The sequence below is a fragment of the Arctopsyche grandis genome, chromosome 5 (assembly GCF_051622035.1).
Source record: "Arctopsyche grandis isolate Sample6627 chromosome 5, ASM5162203v2, whole genome shotgun sequence".
In the NCBI taxonomy this organism is placed as follows: domain Eukaryota; kingdom Metazoa; phylum Arthropoda; class Insecta; order Trichoptera; family Hydropsychidae; genus Arctopsyche; species Arctopsyche grandis.
Genome location: NC_135359.1, coordinates 32542833 through 32567953, shown reverse-complemented (window position 1 = coordinate 32567953; position 25121 = coordinate 32542833). Strand labels below are relative to the sequence as shown.

Here is a 25121-nt window from a genome sequence, read left to right as displayed (position 1 = left end):
TGTAAATATGTTAGAAATTATTAGTATAATTTATTAATAAATTATAATTACTTAAGAAAACTAGTAATTATGTAATTAAAAACTCATTAAAAACTTTACACGTTCAGTTATTACTAACATAAATACTGCGCCAAAGTAAATATAACTGAACTTTATTACTTTAAAATATCAAATTGCCAATCATCAAATTAAGTAAATCAAAAATATCACATTTTTTTCGTGTTGTCCTTTTTTTAATTACATATAATTTGACCAAATTCGTGTAGGTAGAAGAACGGACGATAGATGGACGAAAGAAGTGATCGAATGGTACTCGAGAGAATGTAAAAGGGTGTAAGGAAGACTACAGCAGATGTGTAGGATGAGACGGATGAGAGTTGTTCAAAACAGAGACGAATAGAAGCGTGTTGGAAAGGCCATCAACCAGCAGTAGATGGCGAATGGCTATCAACGATGATATGTATGTAGATTAATAAAAGCATATGAATATTTTCTAAATAAGAAAAAATAGAGTTAAAATGTACACTAGCAATCATTAAAATTGCACCATTGCACTTTTTTCTATATATTTTTGTTTCAAGTATCTAAGTACATATACACACATAACATTCATTATAAAGAAAACTGAAAATATTTAACGCATACATATACATATTTACATACATACGTAGAATTTAAAAAAACCTTTAGGACACTGCTTAGGACATTCAACTAATGATACAATTTGATCCCTGTTTACATAAAAAATCATATGCCATTTCATTTCACAAAAAATATATTAGAACGTTTTTTTATTCCATCTATTGTATAATATACATAACCCTCATTTTCCCTTCCTTTTTTACAAACTTTTGATTATTATAATCATTCAGTCATCTTCTTGCCATTCTCTTGAAATTCAAAAGCCCTCTCAATAAAATGCACATTTCATAGTTTATATATATAACCAGCAGAATAGACTAGTGGTTATCATGTAATGCTTTGAACAAAGCTTTGGTCACGGGTTAAAATCCCACTGGTTTCTGCTGGCCAGCACCATGGATTTGTGACACCAGGTGGATCGTTTCCTATCAGAGTCTGCCAATTTATCTGATGTTCATTGAAACGGTTCCAACAAATTAGTAACCTTACCCATTTTCTCGAAAATTCTCGCTGAATTGTATGAAATGCTGCAAATTTACAAATTTGACCATAAACGTCTCTGTGGATGTTAATTGATATGTATTTACTTTGTATCATAATACTAATAATACTTGTTTCTGGCCACGAAGGCGCATTGGGGTTACCTGTCAGGCCTTTCTGGTATAAATTAAAAATAAATAAATATGTATGTAGCATACGTTCACTTAACTCAGACAAATGATTTAATTTCAATATTAAAATTTTATGAATCAAAAATGCATTGGAAAAAGGTTGCATATGCGTTGACATGCGGTAATTTCTTCAAGTCGAAATTTGACAAGTTGTGACATTCGCGTCACAATGGCGTCTTTTGACGACACAAAGAGGACATCCCGACCGCACGTTTTTCACCTGTGTTTATTTTGTATTTCATTTAGTTGTGTGTGGCCAATGTGTTTTGACGTGTGCATTTAATGTTTAGTCGCGGCCTTATACCTGTTTCGGGATGGATGAACGAAACGGACCAAAAGCGAAAAAAAAAAAACAACAACACGACATACATAAATACATAAACGTACACGCCGAAATTTCGGTCCCGATTATTATTATGGTGAATCGAGCGTGAAACTATGCAATCGAAAACACGATGAAAAAAATGTTGGCCGTCGATGAAGGTCGCAAAAATCCGTAAACGGTAAGTGGCGTAACGGTCTGTCGGTTGTCGGCACTTGCAATGTGGTTTTTGGTCAAATTTTGCAAATTGGTACGTACGTATCTGAGATGTAATGACTTTAACTGTCAGCAAAGAAAACGTATGAAATATTAGATTCAAAATCAAGCCAGTTGGGTGCATTAAGTCTTCAGGCTACTATTTAACGGGTAGAGGATTTCCTGTTGGGCTTCGTTTACCTACTCAAATATATTACAAATGTTTAAATGAATACACAATCACTTGAAAAATGAATTGATCAAATGTTTGCTAATACATATGTACATATGCAGTCTCGATTTTGTTAAAGAACGTCCCTGAAAGACCCCTTCATCTTAATTTTATTACTTATCCTATTTGTTATTACTCCTATCATACATCAATTGTATTAATATCTAAATATGATGCATATAAATCAGTACAATGTAAACAAATACATAGTCGAATTAATGTTCGATTAATATGTAAATGTTCAAAACGTTAATTGAAAGTCTAGGAAACTAGTTAAAAAGTTTAAAATGAATACTAAAAGATGCATGCGTTAGTTAACGTTGAAGGAAAACTGTAAAAACTTTATTAATATCTAAGGTTGATATACATATTCTATCTAAAAGTTCAATATTTCAGAATAGTTATATTTGGTAATTATGTACTATATATGTAGGTACGGTAATTTATGTATATAGTACCAGAAAAGGATGTACATATTAGTCAATTAGTCAAAGCAAATTAATCTGAAGAGTTTCTGTATGATTCGTTTTCTTCAGTACCTTATTAAAAATTATTTTCTTTGGAAAATTAAAATTTTTCATCCTAATTCAACATCACCAAAATAATAAAATAAATAGATAATAAGATTTTTACTATCTATTTATTCATCATAAGATTGGTTATTGTCGAAAAATTAAAAATAAATCGAAATATTTCGCAAAAGAGAAGACCAATCTAATATTTTATTTTTAAAAATCAATACCACAGAGACTTGAGAGGTAGCCCAGAGCGTCACTGTGGTTACAATAAAAATATAGGTAAACATAAATCAAGAATAACAAAAATCATAAAAAATAAAAAAAAAACAATGAAAAAATTAAAATCAAGTAATAAATATTTATAATAAAAAACAAATAAATAAGATTGAAAATTATATCGTGCTATGTAGGATGTGTTCGATCTACTCATAACTGACATTGAAGAGGTCTAAGCAATGTTCTAGTAAGTTAAGGAGTGGAACAGCTCTCGAGAGGGGGGAGTTCATGAGCACGTTTGTTTTCGCCCTAATCGACAAAAATATATCATCCTTTCGCAGAACCCTATGATTTTTCGGGGCCCAGAATTTTAGCTTCTCCAGAATAGCGGAATTGTGAATCTCTCCTCTAAGTAATTTTACGAAATGTTTCCCAAGAAATAAATCTATTCCTTTTGCCAGGGAGTTGAAACCCAAAGATCCCAAGACAAAGGTGCGTACGTACGTTCAGTTTTGACATACATAGTTCTACATTCTTTTTGGTACCATTTGAACTATTTTAACCATTTTACCATTCCGAATAGTCTATTCGTCCCTCACCTACTTTTTCCTTCGATATTCATATCCATATTTAACGATAAATTCATATCATAAACGAAAAAAAAAATACATATATATAACTTATTGCACGTTTAATCGATAAGTGAACTTTGAATAACACACACACACACACACGTCCTTTTATATACAGATAAGAAACATAAACAAACAATTGCAGCGATAAAAATACATAGAGATTGACAATATAGATATGTGAAGATAAAGAATTCTGCACAACACATTTGTATTCGAGAATCACAATTCTAAGGTTTCGGCCAACGGGAGAGCTCACGACTACACATAATACGATGCAATTTATCGCTAATAGAGCGTTATTGTTATCCAAAGTATTGTATATTATATATTACGGCATATTGTTCAAAGTATAGTGATCAAAGAGCTTCGGAGGTCGCAAAGTTCAAGCCCAGTAGAATGTTCCGAGTGACCCAGAATGGCCCCAAGTACTCGAATGGCACTACGAGGCGTGTTTCCTTCTAATCATACCAACATTACACCGTCGTATTATAATAGTTTAGGCTTTAATTTTGCCCGGCACACACGTGCGAAAGCCCAATTAACAGTTTGACACACTTTTCGCAAAACAATTACACCGGGCAGCAACTGTACGTACATATGTATGTATATGCGTAGTTGTTGACCGAAAGCCGGTCTCGCTCGGGCGATACCATCTCGGGGCCAAAATTGCATTCGTTTTAATAATAATTAATAGCGAATCGATTTTATGCAGATTTCAACACGATTCGGTCAAAAATGTGAAAATTTATTGCACGCCCTACATAACAATGCGATATGCATATGTGATATGCGATATGCATACTAGATTTTACTCGGCGCAACCCGAGTATATACATTTCTGCAAGCTACATAGATCGATATGTCTATTGTTTGTAACAAGTTTGAAATGATGAATCTGAAATTTTTTTAATTAATTTTGATATTTGTAGTTTTTTTTTGCACTTATGATATTATAAATCGATATAAATATAAATAAAAGATATACATTGAAAACAGAAAACGAAGATAAAGAGATAAGATTATGCAATAAAACGACGAAATATTGCATTGCATGCGTTTAATAAAAATTAACGAAAATAAAGTAATCTAAAATAAGACTGAACTCTTTTTTTTTTCTTATTATAACCTTTTTATTTATTTTCGTATACATACACATGTACTTAAATTTAAAGATTTTATTTTATACGAGTAAAATATGTATCAATATGATGGCAAGAATTGAAGACAAAATAATAAAACGGAATAACTTGAATATAACTGTTCAAAGTAATCAAACTTTAGGGAAAAAATGTATAAACAACTAAACATCTAATGGTCAAAATATTTATAAAAATCTTATTATAATTTATATATGAAGTATCAACAGTCTCCTTATCTAATATTATTTTTTAAGTTTTTGATCATACTTTTGAAACATTGTCTAAAAATGCAATCCAAGCAAAAGACGAGTTTCATTTCTGATATTAATATTAATTTTTCATTTGTAATAAAAAAAGACTGTTGGAAAATTCAATTGAAATGATATGCATATAATTTTGAAACAATAGAGTGAATAACAACGTTATAATTCATATGAATTAGAACGAATTAAAAAATAACAATGCATTTAAAACATACCTTGCAAATACTAACTGCAGCCGTTCAACAGTTGCACAATTGTCAGTACAACGTACAACAGATTACAGTCGACTGATAACAATTCACAAAGAACAATATAACACGGCACACTGGACCACGAGAGTGAACCAAATCCACAAAAAAAAATTAAATCACTCAAATCCAAACACAATCATGCGACATCAAACACACACACACGCGAGAGACACCGACGCGCGTAGTACTAATTGCAAGCGCGAAACCCAAACAAACCGTCAAAATATATTTTTTTTACAAAATTATCACACAGCAGATTTCACCGATGACAATAATTGGACACATGTCAAACGACGAAACGTCACATGATCTCGAATGACGTGAGCGACCGTCTCTCGTCACGTCTAACCAACGACTGGTCCGTTTTTACGATGCGGTTCTGTCTCGTATAGAGTGCGGTTGCAATGAAAATACAGGGTGACCCGATAGTGTGACGATCGTCTCGGCTCGTCGGCAAAACATTCAAATATTTACGTCTGTGTATATATGTATGTTTGCATAAGTCTCGCATTTATTATTACTATCGATAAGTTTTTTTTATTTCTCTTTTCGTTTCGAAGCGTGTTGACGCCACACGATTATTGCGTGACATTGATCGTTTTGATGACATTCGAATTCGAATGAAAATTTATGCGAATTTTGCTCTTTGATATTTTGCGATGACGCTATTAATGTACCCATTTTGTGTGTTCGAAATATGGCGATGGCCGATCGAACGCGCGGAAACATACGCAAGCCTTTTACAAACGTTTATTATTAGTATTAATGAATATGATCGTTTTAGGAAGCACAATTTCGTTTGTATATATTACATATTCTATGGCGTATCTAATTTTTTATTTGGCGTGGCGATTAAGATTGTTCTGATGAACACACTATTTGAAAACTAATACTCTCTTATAAATATTCAAAAATGTAAAATACAACGCTAAAAAAATAACAAAGAAAATTTAATAATCACATTTCAACGTAAATACATACAATGTTAAAAAAATCATACAATATATTTATTAATTAATATCATGATGTATTAAAAAAACTGAGATAACACCATAAAATATCAATTAAGTCGATACCGCATTTAACGACACGCTACAACTTAAATACGATGAAAGCCATTAAAGTAGTTACATTTTAAATAACACATATGTAAGCACGAGAGTACTTTGCAATAAAAATAAATAAATAAATATAATTACTTACAATTGAAAAGAATACTTTTCGAGCGTACTGTGCAACACTGACCTTTACATCGGCTTACATAACATCATCGAAATAATACATTTACACGACAATTTAGAGATTTTTTCCATCAATTGTCATTTCTGGGTTCGAAGCACACCTGTTCCCAAACATTCGAGCGTAAAATACACGGGGAACGTGCTCGGGCACACATTTTTCACATTAAATATTTAATCTAAGGACGCGGCTTTTAACCCAAAGGAGAATCTCGCATCTTTAGTGTCGGATTAAGCAAATATACGAGACTCATAAAACAAAAATATAAATATATTAAGAGGAGACTTTACGTTTCTGTCTTTTTCTTTCCACGTCTTGAGGATGAAAAATGTTTGAGATACATTAATTCCATGTACAATTGTGTGTGCGTGTAATTTTTTAGACCGAGAAGAATGGAAAAAGGAGCACATAAAAAACAGTAAACTGTTATTAAGTAAAGATGTTCCTTCATTAATCACCGGTCTTTTATTCAATGGATCTTTGAGATACACACACACACCTTTTTACGATTGTGCTCGTATTATTGTATACCCTGTATTGTTACTGTATTTTATTAAAAAAAATAACATTTAAGATTGAATTATTAAATACATTTTTGCCAAAATTTATGAAAGATTCCTTTCTTGTGTGAGAGATGACTGTGAAGATTTCACATATAGGAGGATTTAAAAAAAAATGGCACATCATCCTCAACAATCGGGACATACTGTAAATTCTTTAAATTTAATCAAAATTCTCAAGAAAGTTCTTTTATACCTAAAGCTTGGTTTATAAATGAATCATATTATTATTTTTTATATGGGACAAGGGCTTTGTGACGTCATCAAATAAAAGCCGACATAATACAGATCTTTTAAAAGAATTTTATTAAATTCGAACTATTAAAAATATTTTTATTAGCCAGCAGTATGGCTCGGTATTTGGGTTTCTGTTTAACACCGAGATGTTACTGGGTTCGATCCCGTGCCAATCTTTAATACTGCTGGTTAGACTTGGATATTTGTGACTCCAAGTCGATCGTTTCTTATCAGAGTTGCCAATTTATCTGATTTCTTTGTTGAAATGGTTCCTCCATCAAATTGACAAAAATCATCCTACCCGCTGTCACAAATATCTGAATTTGATTTACATATGTACAATATGTAAAAATTTATGTACAAGTCTAAATCTATAGATGTCTCTATGGATTAATTTATTAATTAATTAAATTCGTGTTCTTCAGCCTCTTGAAATACAGCGATTTATGTAATAAAAATGCTGCAATGTTTATAATTCCGATAATATAATGCCCGATTCACCAGATGCACAAATCTTTTTTATCCACCTATTTGTCAAAGCAACACCTCTTTCAATAGTGAAATCGTTCGTATATGCCGTATTTACGATAGCTTAGATGATTGTCCTGACCTCTTTAGAGACTCTTTTAGTATTTTTAGGACAAAGGTGAAGAAAATAATATGTGGTTGATTTGCTTCTTCACCCTTATAGTCTTTCGTTTTCTTTTTTACTTTATCTGTATCTTTTTCTTTATCTGTTTCTTTTCTTTTTTTTTTAAATCTTGATGTTTTTGTAATTTTACTTTTTTATATCACCATGTGGTGCTCACTGTAAATGGAATATTATATTTTTATTTATGTTTATTATTATTTTTTGTCTCATTATACAACTTTCTTTTTATATTTTATTCTGTATGTGTGCCTATTTAAATAAAAAAAAATAAAAATTTATTGTCTAGGAAGGCGCATTGGGGTCCACCTGTTAGGCCTTCCTGGTATATTTTAATTTAATTTTATTTCAATTAATCATGCACACTCGCCTAACAGATTGGTCCAAAGCGGTGAGTGTGCTAAACAAACTAAGATTCGACAAATTATATATTACATATATTAAATACATAATTATTACATACATACACATGTAGATCGAAACAACACCTGACATCTGTGATCAGGCATTATAAACATCGTAAATAATACGATCAATAACATTTTTCATGTAACAATACAAATTTTTACGTTCAATAATCATCCACAGAGACTATGTGATCTATGGAGAGAAATCTGGCGAAACTTAAGATATAACAATAACTTAAGGTTTGCAATAGAAAATTGGATAGGAAAAGCCAATTTTACAGGAACCGTTTCAATGAAAACCAGAAAAATTGGCAAATCCTGATAAGAAACGATCGACCTCGACAAACCAAGGTCCAGCCAACAACGAGACCCTAGTTGGAATCGAACCCGTGACACCTTGCACGAAAGAATACAACACTAGACCACGCTGCTGGTTGTATATATGTATGTATATCTATGTAAAAAAATAAAATAAAAATACAACTAAAAAATTGGAACAATGTTTCAACATTCGTATGAAATGTTAAGTAAGATTTTTCATTGACATAAATCATCATTAGAAACTTTTAAAAATATTCAACTTAAACTAGTGACTAACAAAAAAAAAGTGTGATGAATGGTGAATGTGCGGCCGCGCACGGTAGAAGTGAAACTACTGCGAATTGACATAATGAAGACCTTTTTACAATACGAAAGAGACAAAAACAACAAATTTCGTTACACATTTCCGTAACGGCCTTTCAACGAATCGCCATCAAAAGTGGGTCAAACACTAAATCATCACAACCTTAACAGTAAGCAACCCAAACTGCAACAACCTATTACACTGAATCGAAAAACTAGAACTACATACAATAAAACCAATGACACCGGCCCTTGAAGACTCGAGACTTTTCAACGCCCTTCACACACTCACAGAGATCAAGGGCCACTTATGTACATATATTCATTTATTCGGATATAAAGCATACATATCAGTGTCGAAATGGGTTTGTGCGTGTGTGCAGAGATCAGATAGTGGACCAATGTCTTTTACAATTCGTGTCCCGTTATAATAAACACTGGCGAAGAGTCGAACCCATATAGCCTGGGGCTTCGTAATCAACCGATCGACCTTTGCGATGACTTAATACCCCGAACTGCCGTATAAGGCTCTATAGACTTGTCTTACATTATATTATACAAGTATATATGGTACCTTCGAAAAGGTAAGATTCGACCGTCAGATTATCGTGTAATTAATAAAAGAAAAAAATTTGAAACACTTTTGATATTTTTAGGCAACACTTATCAATAAATAATATCGAACGGTATTGCAAATCTGATTATGGCAAACATATAATACATAAATGTGTGCGGCACGTGCGCAATCTCGGCTTCGAAGTAAGCAATACGTGTCGCGTGTTTCGTATAATATAATGGGGCGTTTACAACGACGTACGCCGACTAGGGCTCGTATTATGTATTGTGAGTGTTATGGTTTTACGATTGCATCGTTTTTGATGCTTGTTTTGATAAGTTTTAATGTTTTTATGAGTGCTCGAAATTCTCCCGCTATATTTAGAGTCAAAAAATTAAGAAATAATCTGAATAATTAATTGTGCTTTCAGTTGTTGCGAGCCAAAGCAGTTTTGTTATGTTTTCCACCAGAATTAGAGCCTGTCAAATTGCATGGGACTCGAGAATTCATCCGCTCTCGTCAGTAGTGGTGAGGGTAAGCTGATTTTGTAATCATTTGGACAATTTGATTTTGTAATCATTAGTCAGATAAAATTGGAAAACTCTTACCAGGAGACAATTGATTTAAATTTCAGATACAACCATCCAAATTTCGCCAACGGATATACTTAAATATAAGAGAAATATTCAAAACCATCGTTAATGAATTATTTTATATAGAATATGTAATATTTTTTACGACTGAGTCCTTATAATTGAAAGTGGCATAAGTCCACCTTTCCTCATGTCGGGAAATATCTCGCAAAACATTAAATATATTTTTTTTTGCGTTTAACAATATTTAAAAATATTGGTGGCCTGTAATACGTTTATTCTCCGTTTCCAAGATTTCTGACATATTAAATTAAAAGAATCATTATTTTCAGAAATTAATGTGATTTATGAGTGGAATTTTGATCTTCTCTCTTCCATTTGGGTTTCGCATGGATGTTTTGTATTTGCGACTGGTTCTTATATATTGGTGCTGGCTATAGGTGCAAGACATTCCTTACTTTGTATTATATTATTTGATATTTCTACTTTATCTGCTATTGTTTTTTTTTGATTATTTATAAATGTTTTTTTTATCTGTGTAAATATATGTACATATGTATGTGCATATATATTTTTATTTTTCTCATATCTATATTTTTTTTCGACTATTATGGCGCATTAGGGACTACTGTAATGCCACAATAATCCAAACTTAAACTTAAAATAAATAAAATAAAAAGAAGTGATAACAATCTGTGAAATAGTGTTTTTGGCACTAAAAATTGGACTTCCGCTACTTTTAAATATGGCTCATTTCAATCATTCAAATCCATCTCAATTGTGGCCAGGTATTGAACTTAAGACCTCTCAGATGGTATCTACGCACTAAGTTACATATGTATAAGAAATTGACGCAAAGAAATTCATTCAATCCAATTATATCCAGTGTATACGATTCCTAGCAAAGATAACGATGGACTAATTCGCAGAAATTAGCACGACCACATTACGGGTCACAATACTAAGGACTTCGGAGTCCTCGACAGTGCTAATTCAAGGTCGTCAATTTTCTGAGATATTTGACTCACCAGTGTCAAATTGAGAGAACAATGAGGTCATTACAAATGCTTCTAGAGCGCAGAATAAATTGGAAACTTCAAAGTGTAATAAAAACGCAAGCCGGGCACATTCATGGAGGCTTTCAAAATAATGAAAGTAAATAGACGACGCTATGGTCGATAGTTCCAGAGACGTGTCTAGTAGGTATTCCAGTTTTATATCGTAACATCGTAAAAATGTTGGAAAAACAGGGTTAAGCGCCCGTACGAGGAATTGTTGCACCGTATAAGGAAACGAGGAAAATGCATTTCTATTGTTGCAGTTGTTTTGTGAGTTGCCGACTGTGTATGTCCATTATCGGATTCTAATGTCGATTCTCACTCGAGTGAAATGTTTGTGATTGTACCTATTACAATACATGTAATGTTAAGTGACAGGATTAATTATGATTTAAAAATTCCGAGAATCCAAATATTGAAAATCCTAAATTCCATATACGAAAATCTTGATTATTTGTGATAAAAAACACACTGAAATTGCAAGGAACTAATTTGACCGGATAATATTTCTACAGCTGAAATTTCGATTGTCAAAATTCCAATAGAAAGCATATCGAAAATCGCAATTGTAATCTCCAATTATACATAATTATACTAAGAGTGAAATTTCGAAAAATTTTAATTTCAACCAAACAAAATCTCGACTCATTGGGATTAATTTTACAACTAAAATTTTGATAGCCAGAATTCCAATAGTTGGAAGATTTAATATATAATTCTCACATCAGTTTGGATCGGAAAAAGTTTTTTCAAGAGAAAAAATTGCAATTATATGTATCATTCGACAGTTACAATCCTAAAAAATCTCGACTAGACAACGAAACAATATTAAAAAGCTGAAACTTCACGTTTCAAAATTTACGTATGCTAAAAGTACAAAACTACATATGAAAATTACGAATATTAATGTATTCAATAACGTAAACAATTCAGAAAAGCCAAAAATTAAAATATATTACGAGGCTCATTAAATATTTAAATATCAGTAATGGCCGCAAGGAAATTTCATCATTTTTAATAAATACTTTTTAATAAGAACGAAATAAAAATAAATCTTCAAATAACCCAAATTTAAAACTTCTGAAAACCTTGACAAGTCAAAATTATGATTGGATTGAACTTTTATGCTGAAAAATCAGTGTGTAATTGAGGCAATATGGTAAATGAGTATGCAAATTACAGTTTTTTAAATTGAAAAAACCAATTATAATTGATCTCTCTGTAAACTTACTGCTTACGCATGCATAGGAGATACCCCATAAAGTGAATGAAAAAAAAAAATGCAAAATCGTTATGAAACTTAAGCGAACCGCCTTGAAGCATCAAATAAGGACATCTTTATCAAGATATTTAACATAAGCGTGCATAAAACCATATTGTATTCGCATTTTTTGAAATATAATATTTAAGACTGGCGGCAAACTGGTTTCATTGTTGTATTGTAAGATGTGAAATGCTCTCGCCTCTTACTTTCCTTTGCAATTTGCAATTTATTTTCAAAGATAAGTTAATTTTTTAACCGCAACTCGAGCGCCGTTGCGGTCGCAAAGTTTTTCCTCGTTTTGTGAGGAGAGCGTAGTGCTAAAAAAGTGCATATAAATAGCGTTGCGTTGTGCAATTTCCGAGGATGCAATTGTGGTACACCGACACACCGGCGCCGATGCACAAATGTGCAACCATTTCACTCGTACTTTGTCCTTTCCGGGAAGAAAGGATTTCTCAACGATTAATTGGCGGATTTATGAGTAAGCTATCCCAGAAATTTATATTACATATCCCTAGAAAAGTGTTCGTCAAACTCACCGAAGTCATATCCTTCGATGAAATCATGAAAGTCTTTAAAGATGACATATGTACATATGTACATATGTTCTGGGAAGAGTATTTTTCAAGTGTTTTCGATGTCTTTTTAAGAGAAGTCGGTTGTAGAAAGGAGTCTACAAATTTTTGCAATACTTCAAAAAAACTACTACCTAGTCAAACAGCAGCCATGACAGATTAGATGCGGCGATACCACTTTCAATGATTCTACATAGATAGAATGGTAGATGTAAAACTATGGAGTTCTTACAAACTCTTAGGAGCATTATTGGTATGATGCTTCAAGTATTGAACAGAATAGTATCAATTATGAAGTGGTTCGATTTAAAGGGTAAATTTCACACGGTAGCTTTTGTAAATTATACATTATTATAGAAACGCTTAGTTTGAGTTATTCCGTCTGCTAAATTATATACATCTTGACAGTAAAACTGTCAAAAAAATTCTGAGAAATGTCACAATTAAATTAATTACTTGATGTCCTCGACAGTCGGGCACGCGCTGTCCCGTGACGGCCTCCAGCAAATCTCTGAGAAGTCTTCCATCTCCACATTCTGCCAACTGGCGAACTCTCCTTCCACTTCTTCCCCTCTCCAAATAATGATTGGCCCAGTCCGTGTAGATCTGAAAAAATATAGAATAACAAAAATAAATAAATCGATTCGAAAAGAAAGCGTGTGTGCGAGACTTTAGGCAACCCTTTTCACTCGTACGAAGAGCTTTACATATGTATATGTATACCACAACACCAGAGTCAGATCTGGCCCCGTAAGTGTAAAACTAATTTATATATAATACATATGTATATAAAAATGTGATTTTTAATTTGTATGTATAAAAAATCACATAAAAATCAAATAAAAATGGTGGAAAAAGTATTACAATATAAGGTAAAAGTAATACAATTTTTAATACTATAATAATGAGTGGTGGAACTGTTTCAACAATAAAATCAGATAAATAAATTAGCATACTCTGAAAGAAACGATCGACCTGTAGTCATATATGTACATACACATACATATATCCAAGATCTGTCTAGCGGGCCAGGGAATAAATCCATGACCCCTCATTTGAAAGAATTTTACGCCAACCACTGAGCAATGTTGCTGGTTTAAGAATTTAGCAGGGACACACACCAATTAGCTAAATTTATCTATTTTTTATATATTATTATAGAAGCAATATATTGTTAGCTAAATTACATTTGTTTTTGTGAATATAATTTTGAAAATATAATTCTGATAATGAACCCGATGATATTTCTTCGGGCCTATTATATTACACAGCATGCAAATTATTTTGAAAGAGAAATGCACTTCGATGCAACTGTTTCGCCGTTTGTTGTGCGAATAATGAAACTGCAGGGGTCGCATTGTGGCCGAGGTACCGCAACGTTAACGTAACGTGAACGTAACGTATCCGTAACGTAACGTGCAAAACAGCCCCCTGCGGTTTAATGCACGTGCATTAAAAACCGCATCGTAAAAACAACAATTCTTTATGATAATACAACGTTTAAATGGAGCGATCCTTAATGCACGTAACGGTTCAGTTACACTGTTGTACGATAATAAACTGACGTTATAAAATATTGCGATGGATGATTATAATACTTTCGCTTTGTTTCGCGTAAAAGGTTCGGCCTATATATGAATGTGATTCGAAATGGGTTAAGTTTAACGGTTTCGGCTTGTGGAAAGCTACCTAAATTACGACGCGGAACGGATTGAGTTCGGTGGAAAGTATTTCCGGTTTTAAAAATACGTCTGGTGTGTGTAATTTAAGAGATTTTTCCGGGAAAATCGCGCCGGGAAAACTCGGGCGTCTATGCCAAGATATACTTTAGCGTCATAGCGTGTGAAATTCACATTGTATAAATTAGGATTAGTGTGAAAAATTCAGTCATTCTAACTTTGTTATTAAACATAATAAATATACGAATCTACCTGACGCAAATTATTTCAGTTTATATTATTATATACATAGGTATATTGAGTGAAATAAATAATTATTTTGTGCTTAATTATTATATTTAAATTTAAAGAAAAAGTTACGGGAAAAAGAAAATTGAAAGATTAAACGTCGCACTCTACTCAAACCATTTTATTTTCACGTGTACTCAAAAAAATATGGAACGATGTATGCTTGGTATAACCGGAATAAAGTGGGTAAATAGATAACAAGTAAAGTATAGAAGAGGCTTCAAAAATGGCAATAGGTGGGTTTCTTAGCTAGAATGACGGACGATATCTGGATGAAAGAAGTGCTCGAATGGTACCCGAGAGAATGTAAAAAGCTGAATGGAAGACTGAATGTAAAAAGATGAATGGATGAATGGAAGATGGATGAATGAAATCAGAAACAATTGTGGGATGAAATGGATAAGAGTTGCTCAAAACAGAGATGAATTGAAGCGTGTTCGAAAGGCCTTCATCCATCAGTGGATGGCTGTGTATGTATGTATTATATGCCATAGTGCCATGACAGATCAACCCATATCGACGATATGGCTAATTGTATAAATATCCAAATATATTGTTACGTTATTTAGATATTTATACAAGACCACCAATTACCTACAATTAAAGATTAGTTAATTGGTGGTCGTGCATCGCTGGTACACCATCACTAATCACCTGATCACACGTTCGCGCCAAAAAGGCCTCGACGTATGAACAAGCTGTATAGATCTCAACAACCAATAAGATCTCGCGACTGATCGACCAATGACGTCTCTATACCGAGAGTACACACTGTGTATTCGGCGGGTTTGTTCCGTGCTTCGTTCGGAGTTGACTGGCCGAAAGATCAAGAACAATAAACTACCTCTACTGCTACTCACTGTGTCTTTCACTACGATCTCAGAACCTCCTCTACACGTCCACGCTACAATATTATACAATTTAAGTATACAGATATTAATTGTAAACTGTAGGCTTGTTAATTGTATTGCTTGCAATTATTAGCAAATTCGAACTAGCCTAATTTGCGAGAGGAAAGGATATCGATTTCATTGGAACCGTCACAGCAATATATTAAATTAATTGGCGATAGATCTGGATTTAAAAACCACCTGGATCTTGCCAGCAACGATTATTAAATACATTTTTCAATTCCAGCCGGGATTAAAAAAAATATGGACTTGAAAAAAATAACTGTTACTTTTTCTCTTCTTTTCGCCAGAACGCAAAAACCAAAAAAAATTTAGGGTCTTCCACCCCCTCCTTAACGATTTTTATAAATATGATATGAAATAATTCCAATTGTTCGTTGATACATATAAATATAGAGCTATTACTAAGAGCCTATTAGAATAACGATTCTACGGAGAAAAAAATTAGGCTCACCCATTTTAAATATTCCTCTGTCTCGATTTAAGGCTTGAAAAATTTTGTTATGAGTCTTTTGGATATATTTTCAATGAAGTATTTTTTTTAATAATAGCGTTACGCGATTAATTACCCAACCTGAACCCAAATAGCTTTTCATGATCTGTAATGATACACATATACATATGTATGTAGTTGCAGCCTAAATATTTGCTAAAAGAGAAGGCAAAATACAGGAGAAACAAAATAATATTTGAATTGTACATACAAGTGTCTAGTCATTTTAATTACTTTCGATATATTCAAGTTGGATAATGCTATATAAATTTGCATCCCCTGTCAAGCTGGGCCCTCGTGCTTTGGATGGCTTTGCTATGAGGTAGTTACGCCACTGGTATATTTGTATGTACAATATTCAAACATGATCATAACTTCATAACAGTGCAAAGTTCCTAGTCAAAACACATGTAAAACTCGAGGCAATTCACATACATACATATTACACAATACAAAGACGAATAGAAATAAAGGAAGTTTAATTTTCGCACAAACAGTAAGTGGCAAGACGTTTTGCTTGAACTGCTATTGTTGTACACTGTACAAGGTACATACATATTCTGTATACATCTTGTACTTGTGGAGAAACAATCCATTACAAGGACGACGACATGAACGAATAGTGTGAATCACCAAACGAACGAACAAACGTACTCTCGGCGAGAAGACGAGCCAGTCTTATGTCAATTCAGACAGACACACAATCATAATAGAAAAACAAAAAAAAATGTTGTTAAAAATAATAAGAAAATAAGAGTCGACTAACCGAGAGCTTGTATGGTCATTGCGATGAGGGTCAAACCATTAGTCGGCTAAAATTAATACACACACACAATCGAATTCGTGATATGTAGTTCCGCATTTACTACATAAATATATACTCAGTACTCTTATGCAGTTATAAATAATAATTGCAAGTTGGGTTATTTGCATATATCTAGGTCAAACTGTGGCATGAGCATACAAGGAAGAGAGCATAAAGCGAATAATGAAATAGGAAACCAACAATTTGTATTTCCAAAAACTTTTCCATAGTTTTAAAGTCAGAATGAAATTATATACACCAGTATGTTTATTTATTTATTTTATACATGTATACATCCATTTTTTTTATTAATACGACATATATTGTCAACAGTCTACATAAGTATTATTCATGTATAAACATTGATCATCAAACATTACAATCATCATAGAGACATCTATGGACACATTTTTGCATTATTTTTAAATATCAACAAATTATGAGATGCTGTATACACAAATTTTGCGCGAAATAAGACAGGATTGCCAATTTATTGGAACCGTTTCATATCCAACAGAAGTCACATATCCAAGGTCTGGCCAGCAACAAAGCCAGGGATAGAGTCCGTGACCACACACTTGAAAGCATTAAACGCTACTGATAAATATCCACTGTTGCTGGTTAAATAATTGATTTAAAACCTTTTTTAGAAAGTTTTTTATGGATGCCTTAACCTTTAACTCTAACCTCTTCCAAAAAAACGAGACAAGATCTCAGTTACATAGAATATACTAAGAATGTTGATCAAATTTGTTGATTCGTTTGACTGTGAAATAAACATAAACCTCACAAATGTATAACATTTGTGAGGTTTATGAATATTAATTAATTATTTGTAACAAACCTCACAAATGTATAACCTAACAAATGTATAGCAAATCTAATCTTCAATCAATCAATCAATCATCTAATTATCATCAACCAGCAAAATATTTCAGTGGTTAGTGTGTAATGCTGTAAACCAAGGGGTCATTGGTTCATTCCCTGGTCCGGTGTTGCTGGTCAGACCTTGGATATATGTGACTCCAGCTCGTACGTTTCCTATCAGAGTTTGCCAATTTATGATTCCATTGTTGGAACGGTTCCACCAAAATTGGCAACCTTTCATGTCTCTCGCAAATTCGAGTTTATAGCATCTTAAATATATGCATACGTATGTAAATAAAATTTACGGCCAATCATCATCCACTGTTGGATGAAGGCATTTCTAACACGCTTCCATTTTGAGCAAATCTCATCCATTTCACTTCACACATTCTTCTAATTTCCCAATTGCACTTCACTCTAATTCACGCGTATCTTGACCGTCTTTTTTGCTCAAATCTAATGAAGAGGCAGAAATCTCTTGGCACGATGATCTCAACGCATAACGAGTGCAATTTCGTACATTGAGACAAATAGCAATTGAGTCCGCGTATGTGGGAGAAAAATAAAATACACAGTGTATCTGGGCTTGCAGTCTCTTGTATATTAAATACACAAGTAAGCCCACTACAACTTTTACACGTGTTGATGTTTTTTTTATCCACTTCCTGTCCGAGAGTTTAATTTATAAATTGTATGTATAATCGATAGCACCGTTAGTTGACAAAATTGTAACCGTCGAACCGGGACAATTTTCAAGTGCGATCCGGTATTGAAATTAGTGTGGATTTTTTTCTACTAGGTCAAATGAATATTTAAATCAAGCAAAAAGTGACACAGTTTCATTCCTGAGATTGGAAGTTAAATAAGGTCAGTATTGTCGGTTTGCATAACAGTAATATCACACGTTCGAATTATTAAATAATACTTTGCTGAACTACATACATACATACAAACAATGTATACGTGTATATATGTTTTTTTCTCATTTATTCAATGATTATTACTTACATATATTTATAATTGGCCAATAAGTCGTATTTGGTTTACCTGTTAGGCTTTCCTGTTATAAATACATAAATAAATGTACGTACATAGATCTTAACGTGTATATTGTCCCCCATTTTAACAAACATACATTTATGTGTATTTAAAACGGACAAAAGTTATAGAAATACAATTTTTTAAATGACATATACTAATTATATTGATGACCAAAATGAGCAATATGGCAAAGTATGAAAACGATCGGATAAGAGGCAAACTTTTTCCTGAATTGTAATCGTAAGTAAAACGTAAAGGAGGTATGTAAAAATGAGATTTCTAGAGATGGAAAATTTTGTTATTAATCATTATGTATGTACGTATGTGCATATTTACATTTTTATATAGAAATTTTTAAAATAAATGGTTTTGGAGTTTGATACAAACGTGCAATATCAGTGAATTTTGTACTCAAACTGAATCATTTTAATTAAAAGGATCAAACTCATACGTAACTTAATGCATTGTTTTTTTTTTTACAATAAGTATGTAATTATGTAAAATTGTTCTATAAACTTTAGCAATTTATGGAACAAATATAAGAATAAATTTATATTAAATTCACTTTATGCCCGCTGAAATTCAATGGGTTGTTTTTATTCCCAAATATCCCCGTCCTCTATCTCTTCACAAAACTCTTCACTTTTCAATCTATTCCGTGGCAAAATTGATGACTCATAAATACCGAACGCGAATCGAAACGTCAGAGGTTAAGCGGAAGCTGCTGTACTTTTCAAAACCGATAGTTATCATAATTGCGAATGATTAGGCTAAAAAAGTAAAATGTATAAACAATACTCATTGTTGATAAATAAAAAGTGTTCGAAAAATAAATTTCGACGTAATTATACATGTTTTATCACATTTTTATAACTGTATTGGCAATAATTTAAACAAAAATGTTAACCACCCTAAAAAGTGTATTTTTTATTATTTCTAAGTAAGATAATTGAAATGGAATCATTTCCTGCATTCATACTTTTTTAATTGAAAAAAAATATAACAAAGACTTTAACGTTCTCAAAAATTAATAAACGAACGAAACACCTTTTAACCACTTCTACACGATGATACTAGGGATCCCAAATATTCGAATATATTCGATTATCGACTATTGAATAGTTGCTTTATATTATTTATTTGAAGTTTTAAGAAGTTTAAGATATTATTAAAATTTTAAGAGAATCATTATTCGGAACATCAAATAGAACTAAATGTGCCGTAGATTGAAAATAAAAAAAATATGTGCGTATAAAAAGTATTCGAATATTCGGATTTGGGATACCTAGATGATACCGATAATATACTATTGCCAAAAAAAGTGCATGAAAAATACATGGGACCCAGAACGTGTGTCTATTTGATAAATAAGAAAATAAAAATATTAGTCTTTTAACAAAATGTGTAAGTTTCTTACCAATTTCAAATTTTAAGAAATGATTTTATTTACTAAAATAAAGAAATCGTCGATCAAAATGTACATATAAATGTATGTACGTATTCATATATACTATGTATAATGTACTGCTACACGATTATAAAAAAAAAATTACTAATTTTCATTGAAAAGTTTTAATTAGCAAAACACATAATAACTGAATAATGAGCATAGTAAATTTAATTGATGATGTACTATTAGAATGCTCCTCGGCCGTCGGCCCATAGAGTTCTCTGGCGCCAGCTTGCGGTAGACGCGGCTGAGAGGTGCGTACAAATAAAATATACAAAACTCAAGCGAAATAAAAACAATACAGTGACGCAATGGCTCGTGGCCTCGTATAAATACTCTCTGTATACTGAAACATACAATAAAATACAGAGAAAGTTCCGAAAAGGCAAACCGAATGATCAAAGAGTCCGCGCACTGTTTAAATTTATCGAGGAAAAATTGTTCCGTGTTACGGTTAAATTTGAATAGTGAACTTTCGAATCGACAGCTCGATTGTGTTTTGTTATTATGTTATCGAAATCCGATAACCAAACCCGACTCGGTATATAATTATAGAGCCAAATGTCGCAAAACCAATGTAAATAAACATATTTAATACGGGGATAAAAATATTAATAATTACGTAGATTGCGTGCCTGAAAATTTATACGTCCATGTCGAATAAAACGAACTTACTTGTTTGTTACTTGCTAAAAAATTAATAACAAACCGGTAATAATATAATCAGTTTTTTAGCGTTTGGTAAAATTATTCCCGGAAAAAAGTTATCGCTGTTTTTTTTATTATTATTTATTTTCCTCCTGCGTAAATAATCTGTGTTTGTTCTCCTGGCCGGAAAATTAAGAGGAAGGAAAGAAAAAATAAAGATGGACGAGTGTTTTCTTTGCGAATCCGACTAAATAAAAATGATTCTCATTATTTTCCCGTAGCAAAAAAGGGCCAACGTTTGCGTCTGTCTTGAGATTTTTCGAGTATACATAAATTGTACTTTTTAGAATCAAACATTCAAATCAAGTGCTGTTTTTCTTTGAAAATTTCATATACAGAACCAAAATCCTAGTTAATATGTACATACCTTCTCTAACTTAATTTGATATCGTTTTGATTACAATAATCTACAGTAAAACTTATTCTGAATAAATGCACACGAAAAATTAAAAAAAATCAATTAATATTCATATAATAATTTTTTAACTTCTCAAGCTTTAAATTAGAATAAATAGCATATTTTAGAGATAAAATTTGATTTTAAATCACTTATCAATTCAATTTCAAAAACACCCGTTAATTAAAATACATAAAAATAGACACAACACTAGTATAATATAATATTTTTGTATTATGTATGATTTTATTATTAATTGTAATATAAGAAGTGATTGTATTCAATATTTATGTTTATAATAAATAAATAAATATTTAAAATAATAAATTGGTTTTTGCACAATGAAAGTCAATGAGATTAATAAAGATATAGTACAATAATCCAATCAATACTAGCATTTTTTATACGATGCGAATTCATACAAACATCATCACTTGGCCCACGTTCTGAAACAAACAATACCATTTTTTTGCCGGGAAACGCACTGTCGAACAGCTGATTTCAAATCATGGTATCTTTTATGAGAGCAATATTATGTTTGTTTTCATACACAGCCTTTTTTTCAAAGAAACAAAACGGAATAAAAAATGAGCAAACATTATCGTACATCACGCACTGCTTCCGTAGTAGAATACCTTTTTAAAATAAAGCAAAATAAACGACATCTCATTAGAGAAACGATGAAGAAAAGCTTATAATACTAAAAAATTGAATCGTATTTTTTCGGCAATGAAATATAATAAATCGAATTTTCAACTTCGTTAAACACAGAGCATTTTCATTTTTAACGCGTCAATGAAACGAACAAAAAAAAATCTTCTTATATACCTAATTTAAAATAATACCATTCGGACACACTGTACGAATTGCGTACCTTTTTTATTATATTTAAACACCGTATTGTATTTTTTAAAGCAAAAAATAATGGCTAAATTGTTACGTTCGCGATTATGTAAATGAATTCGGTAAGCGTTTGTACGTGATGAAAATTTTTAGAATGCACATCCCAATCTCGACTCCTTTACGTGGGAGTTAATTAAAAGGTTAAAATATGCACAATATTTAATATCGCTTTGATGGAGTATGCAGTCTACACTAACGATTATACGTATACGTGTATCATTTTTAATCTTTCAATAAATTGAAAGACCATTTGAAAGTCCCTAGTGTTAATTTAAGATTCGAAGAAGAGTCTCATATCTTCTAGACAAGATCGCTGATTCACGTTTTCCACGTCGATACAATTGAGACGTCTCTATAGACGTATTATATTTTGGGACATGAATCACGCCGACAGTGCTGGAGTGCTCTCCTACTATAAACAAATAGAAAAGTCTTAATGAAAACGTATTATATTATATACGTAGAAGCAGATGATCTCATCTATGTATAGACCATTCAAGTCTGGCGAAATATATTGCTATTGATATTAGGTGGATAATCAGTATTCTCAGTGGGCATACTTGATTTGAAGTGTTTGCTACTTCATTTTTTGAACAAAAATTATTATATTTCTGTGGTGAAAATTTTGTTGAAGAGACTGTCGTTGACTTTTCGAGATTGTAATAATTATGTATAATGTTATTAATTTTTATAATAATATTTAGAAAACAGATAACAGAACAGATAAAACAGAACCTAAACGCAATCTGCTTTATATCGTCGACTTTAGAGTCTTTAATTAATATTATGTATTAGATGTATTATGAGCATTTATAAGAATTGTAAATAGGTTTTTGAGCTCTTTTTCCTATTATGCTGTAGAATAATATAATACTATGATTACTTACAAAATTAAATTAAAATTATAAAATAGAAAATGATCAGTAGATCAATAGCTATTAAAATAGATATAAGATGTATTGTGAACATAATTGAGTAATAATAAAAACCATTTAAAAATCAAAATCAATAATAATATTTTCATAAAAAATCCAATAATCGCTGGACCTACATATACATATATGTACATACTTATTTTTTAATTGATTTTTTATATTAATATTCTACAATGAAACTCCAAATCTTTTTTATTTATTCTTGGACGAATATAAGATGAATATTTCTATTCTTAGGGGATTTTCATAGATTTCATGAAAAAAATAATATGATAATAGACATTTGAACTAGAAAAATTCAGACGATGGCAATTTACAAATATTGTAATATATGTATAAGAAATCGTCTAGACAAATTCAATATTATTATATTATATTATATAGTAATATCTAGTCGAATAAAAAGCTTAGTTCTGTCTAGGCTCGTAATTTTTTGGCAAACTTCACTGTCTAATTCAGCACACGTTGAAATAATTCTGAAAATATACTCAATTTTGTGATTTTCATAAATAATATAATAATAATAAATGTAAAAATCTTGATAGATAGTATTGTTATGACTTCAAGATAATCGGCACAAAATAAGTGGGTCAAAATTGATAACAAAATTTGAACCATAGAAATCATATAAAAAATAAACAAATCAGAGCGAACCTAATATAATAATTAATTAGACGTTTCATTAATCAAAAGAATAAATATTTATCAATGATATGATTCGACAGTAGAGGGTTTAAGAAGCCACTCGGTTATATAAGACATAATATAATTGCTCGACTCGGACAGAAATGATTTATCGCCTGTATTGTACGATTCGTTGAACCTCTACAATGGGATCGTTTATTGTTTTTGATTCCTGTGTGCACGTTGTATAATATGTATAATAATGTGCTGACAGAGGAAGCTGGGGATCAATGGAACAATGGCATGTCGATACGTCGCGTGTGTCAACTGGGAAAAATTTCAACCATTTTCATTGTTTGCTACATTTGAGACGCGTGCGAATTAATTTAGTGCGCAAATGTCAAGGCTGATTTTTTTAAATTTAATATTGACAACACGTAAAATGTATGATCTCCTATAATATCAATTTCCTAGAAAAATCTATCACGTAAAAGTCGGATTGATCCAACCAATCGGGAATATGCATATTCTTCTTGTCACATATTTTAAGGGTTGTAAATTTATTTTCAACATCAAAGGAGTCTAAAAGAGTGGTCCTCACATTGAAAAAGATTTTTCATTTATCATTCCCGACAAAAATTTTGTATTTTTTAAATATATTTTAATATAACCAAAATCAACACTATGGCTAGCTGTGCACATATAAAAAACATTATACAATGCAAGTATAAAGATATTAATTACTAGTGGTTTTACCCGGCTTCGTTCGATATTTGTTATATAAACCGCTTAAACATGGCTAATCTAATACTAAACATTTATTTGTTTTTTATTAAATTTAAATCGTACTTAAATCAGAATTGGAACAGGAATCCGGATCCGGAACTGAAAAATAAATCAGGACCCGCACTGAAACAGGAATCCGGAGTCGGTACTGAAAGAGGAATCCGGATCTGGAATTAAAAAAGGAATCGAAATCTAAATCAATATTAATATGGTCTTCATAGAAAATTTGATTTTTTCAATAACGTCACGGATTCTACGAACCAAAACTTACATATCTACATATAAAGTCTCTTTCGAAATTATATATTAGATAAACCGCAAGGATATGCGTTTCTTGCAACAAACAAAAAATTCGGAGTAGCTGAATTTGCAAGAGGAGGAGAGGGAT

At 31.7% G+C, this 25121-nt stretch overlaps 1 protein-coding gene across 1 annotated transcript in view; it reads right to left on the bottom strand.

The window, feature by feature from the left end:
• sick (sickie) overlaps nt 1–25121 on the bottom strand; it is a 148330-nt gene that overhangs the window by 111031 nt on the left and 12178 nt on the right. Inside the window, exon 3 of the mRNA XM_077431128.1 lies at nt 13303–13452. Coding sequence (XP_077287254.1) covers nt 13303–13452 — 150 coding nt within the window. The remainder of the gene's footprint in view (nt 1–13302; nt 13453–25121) is intronic.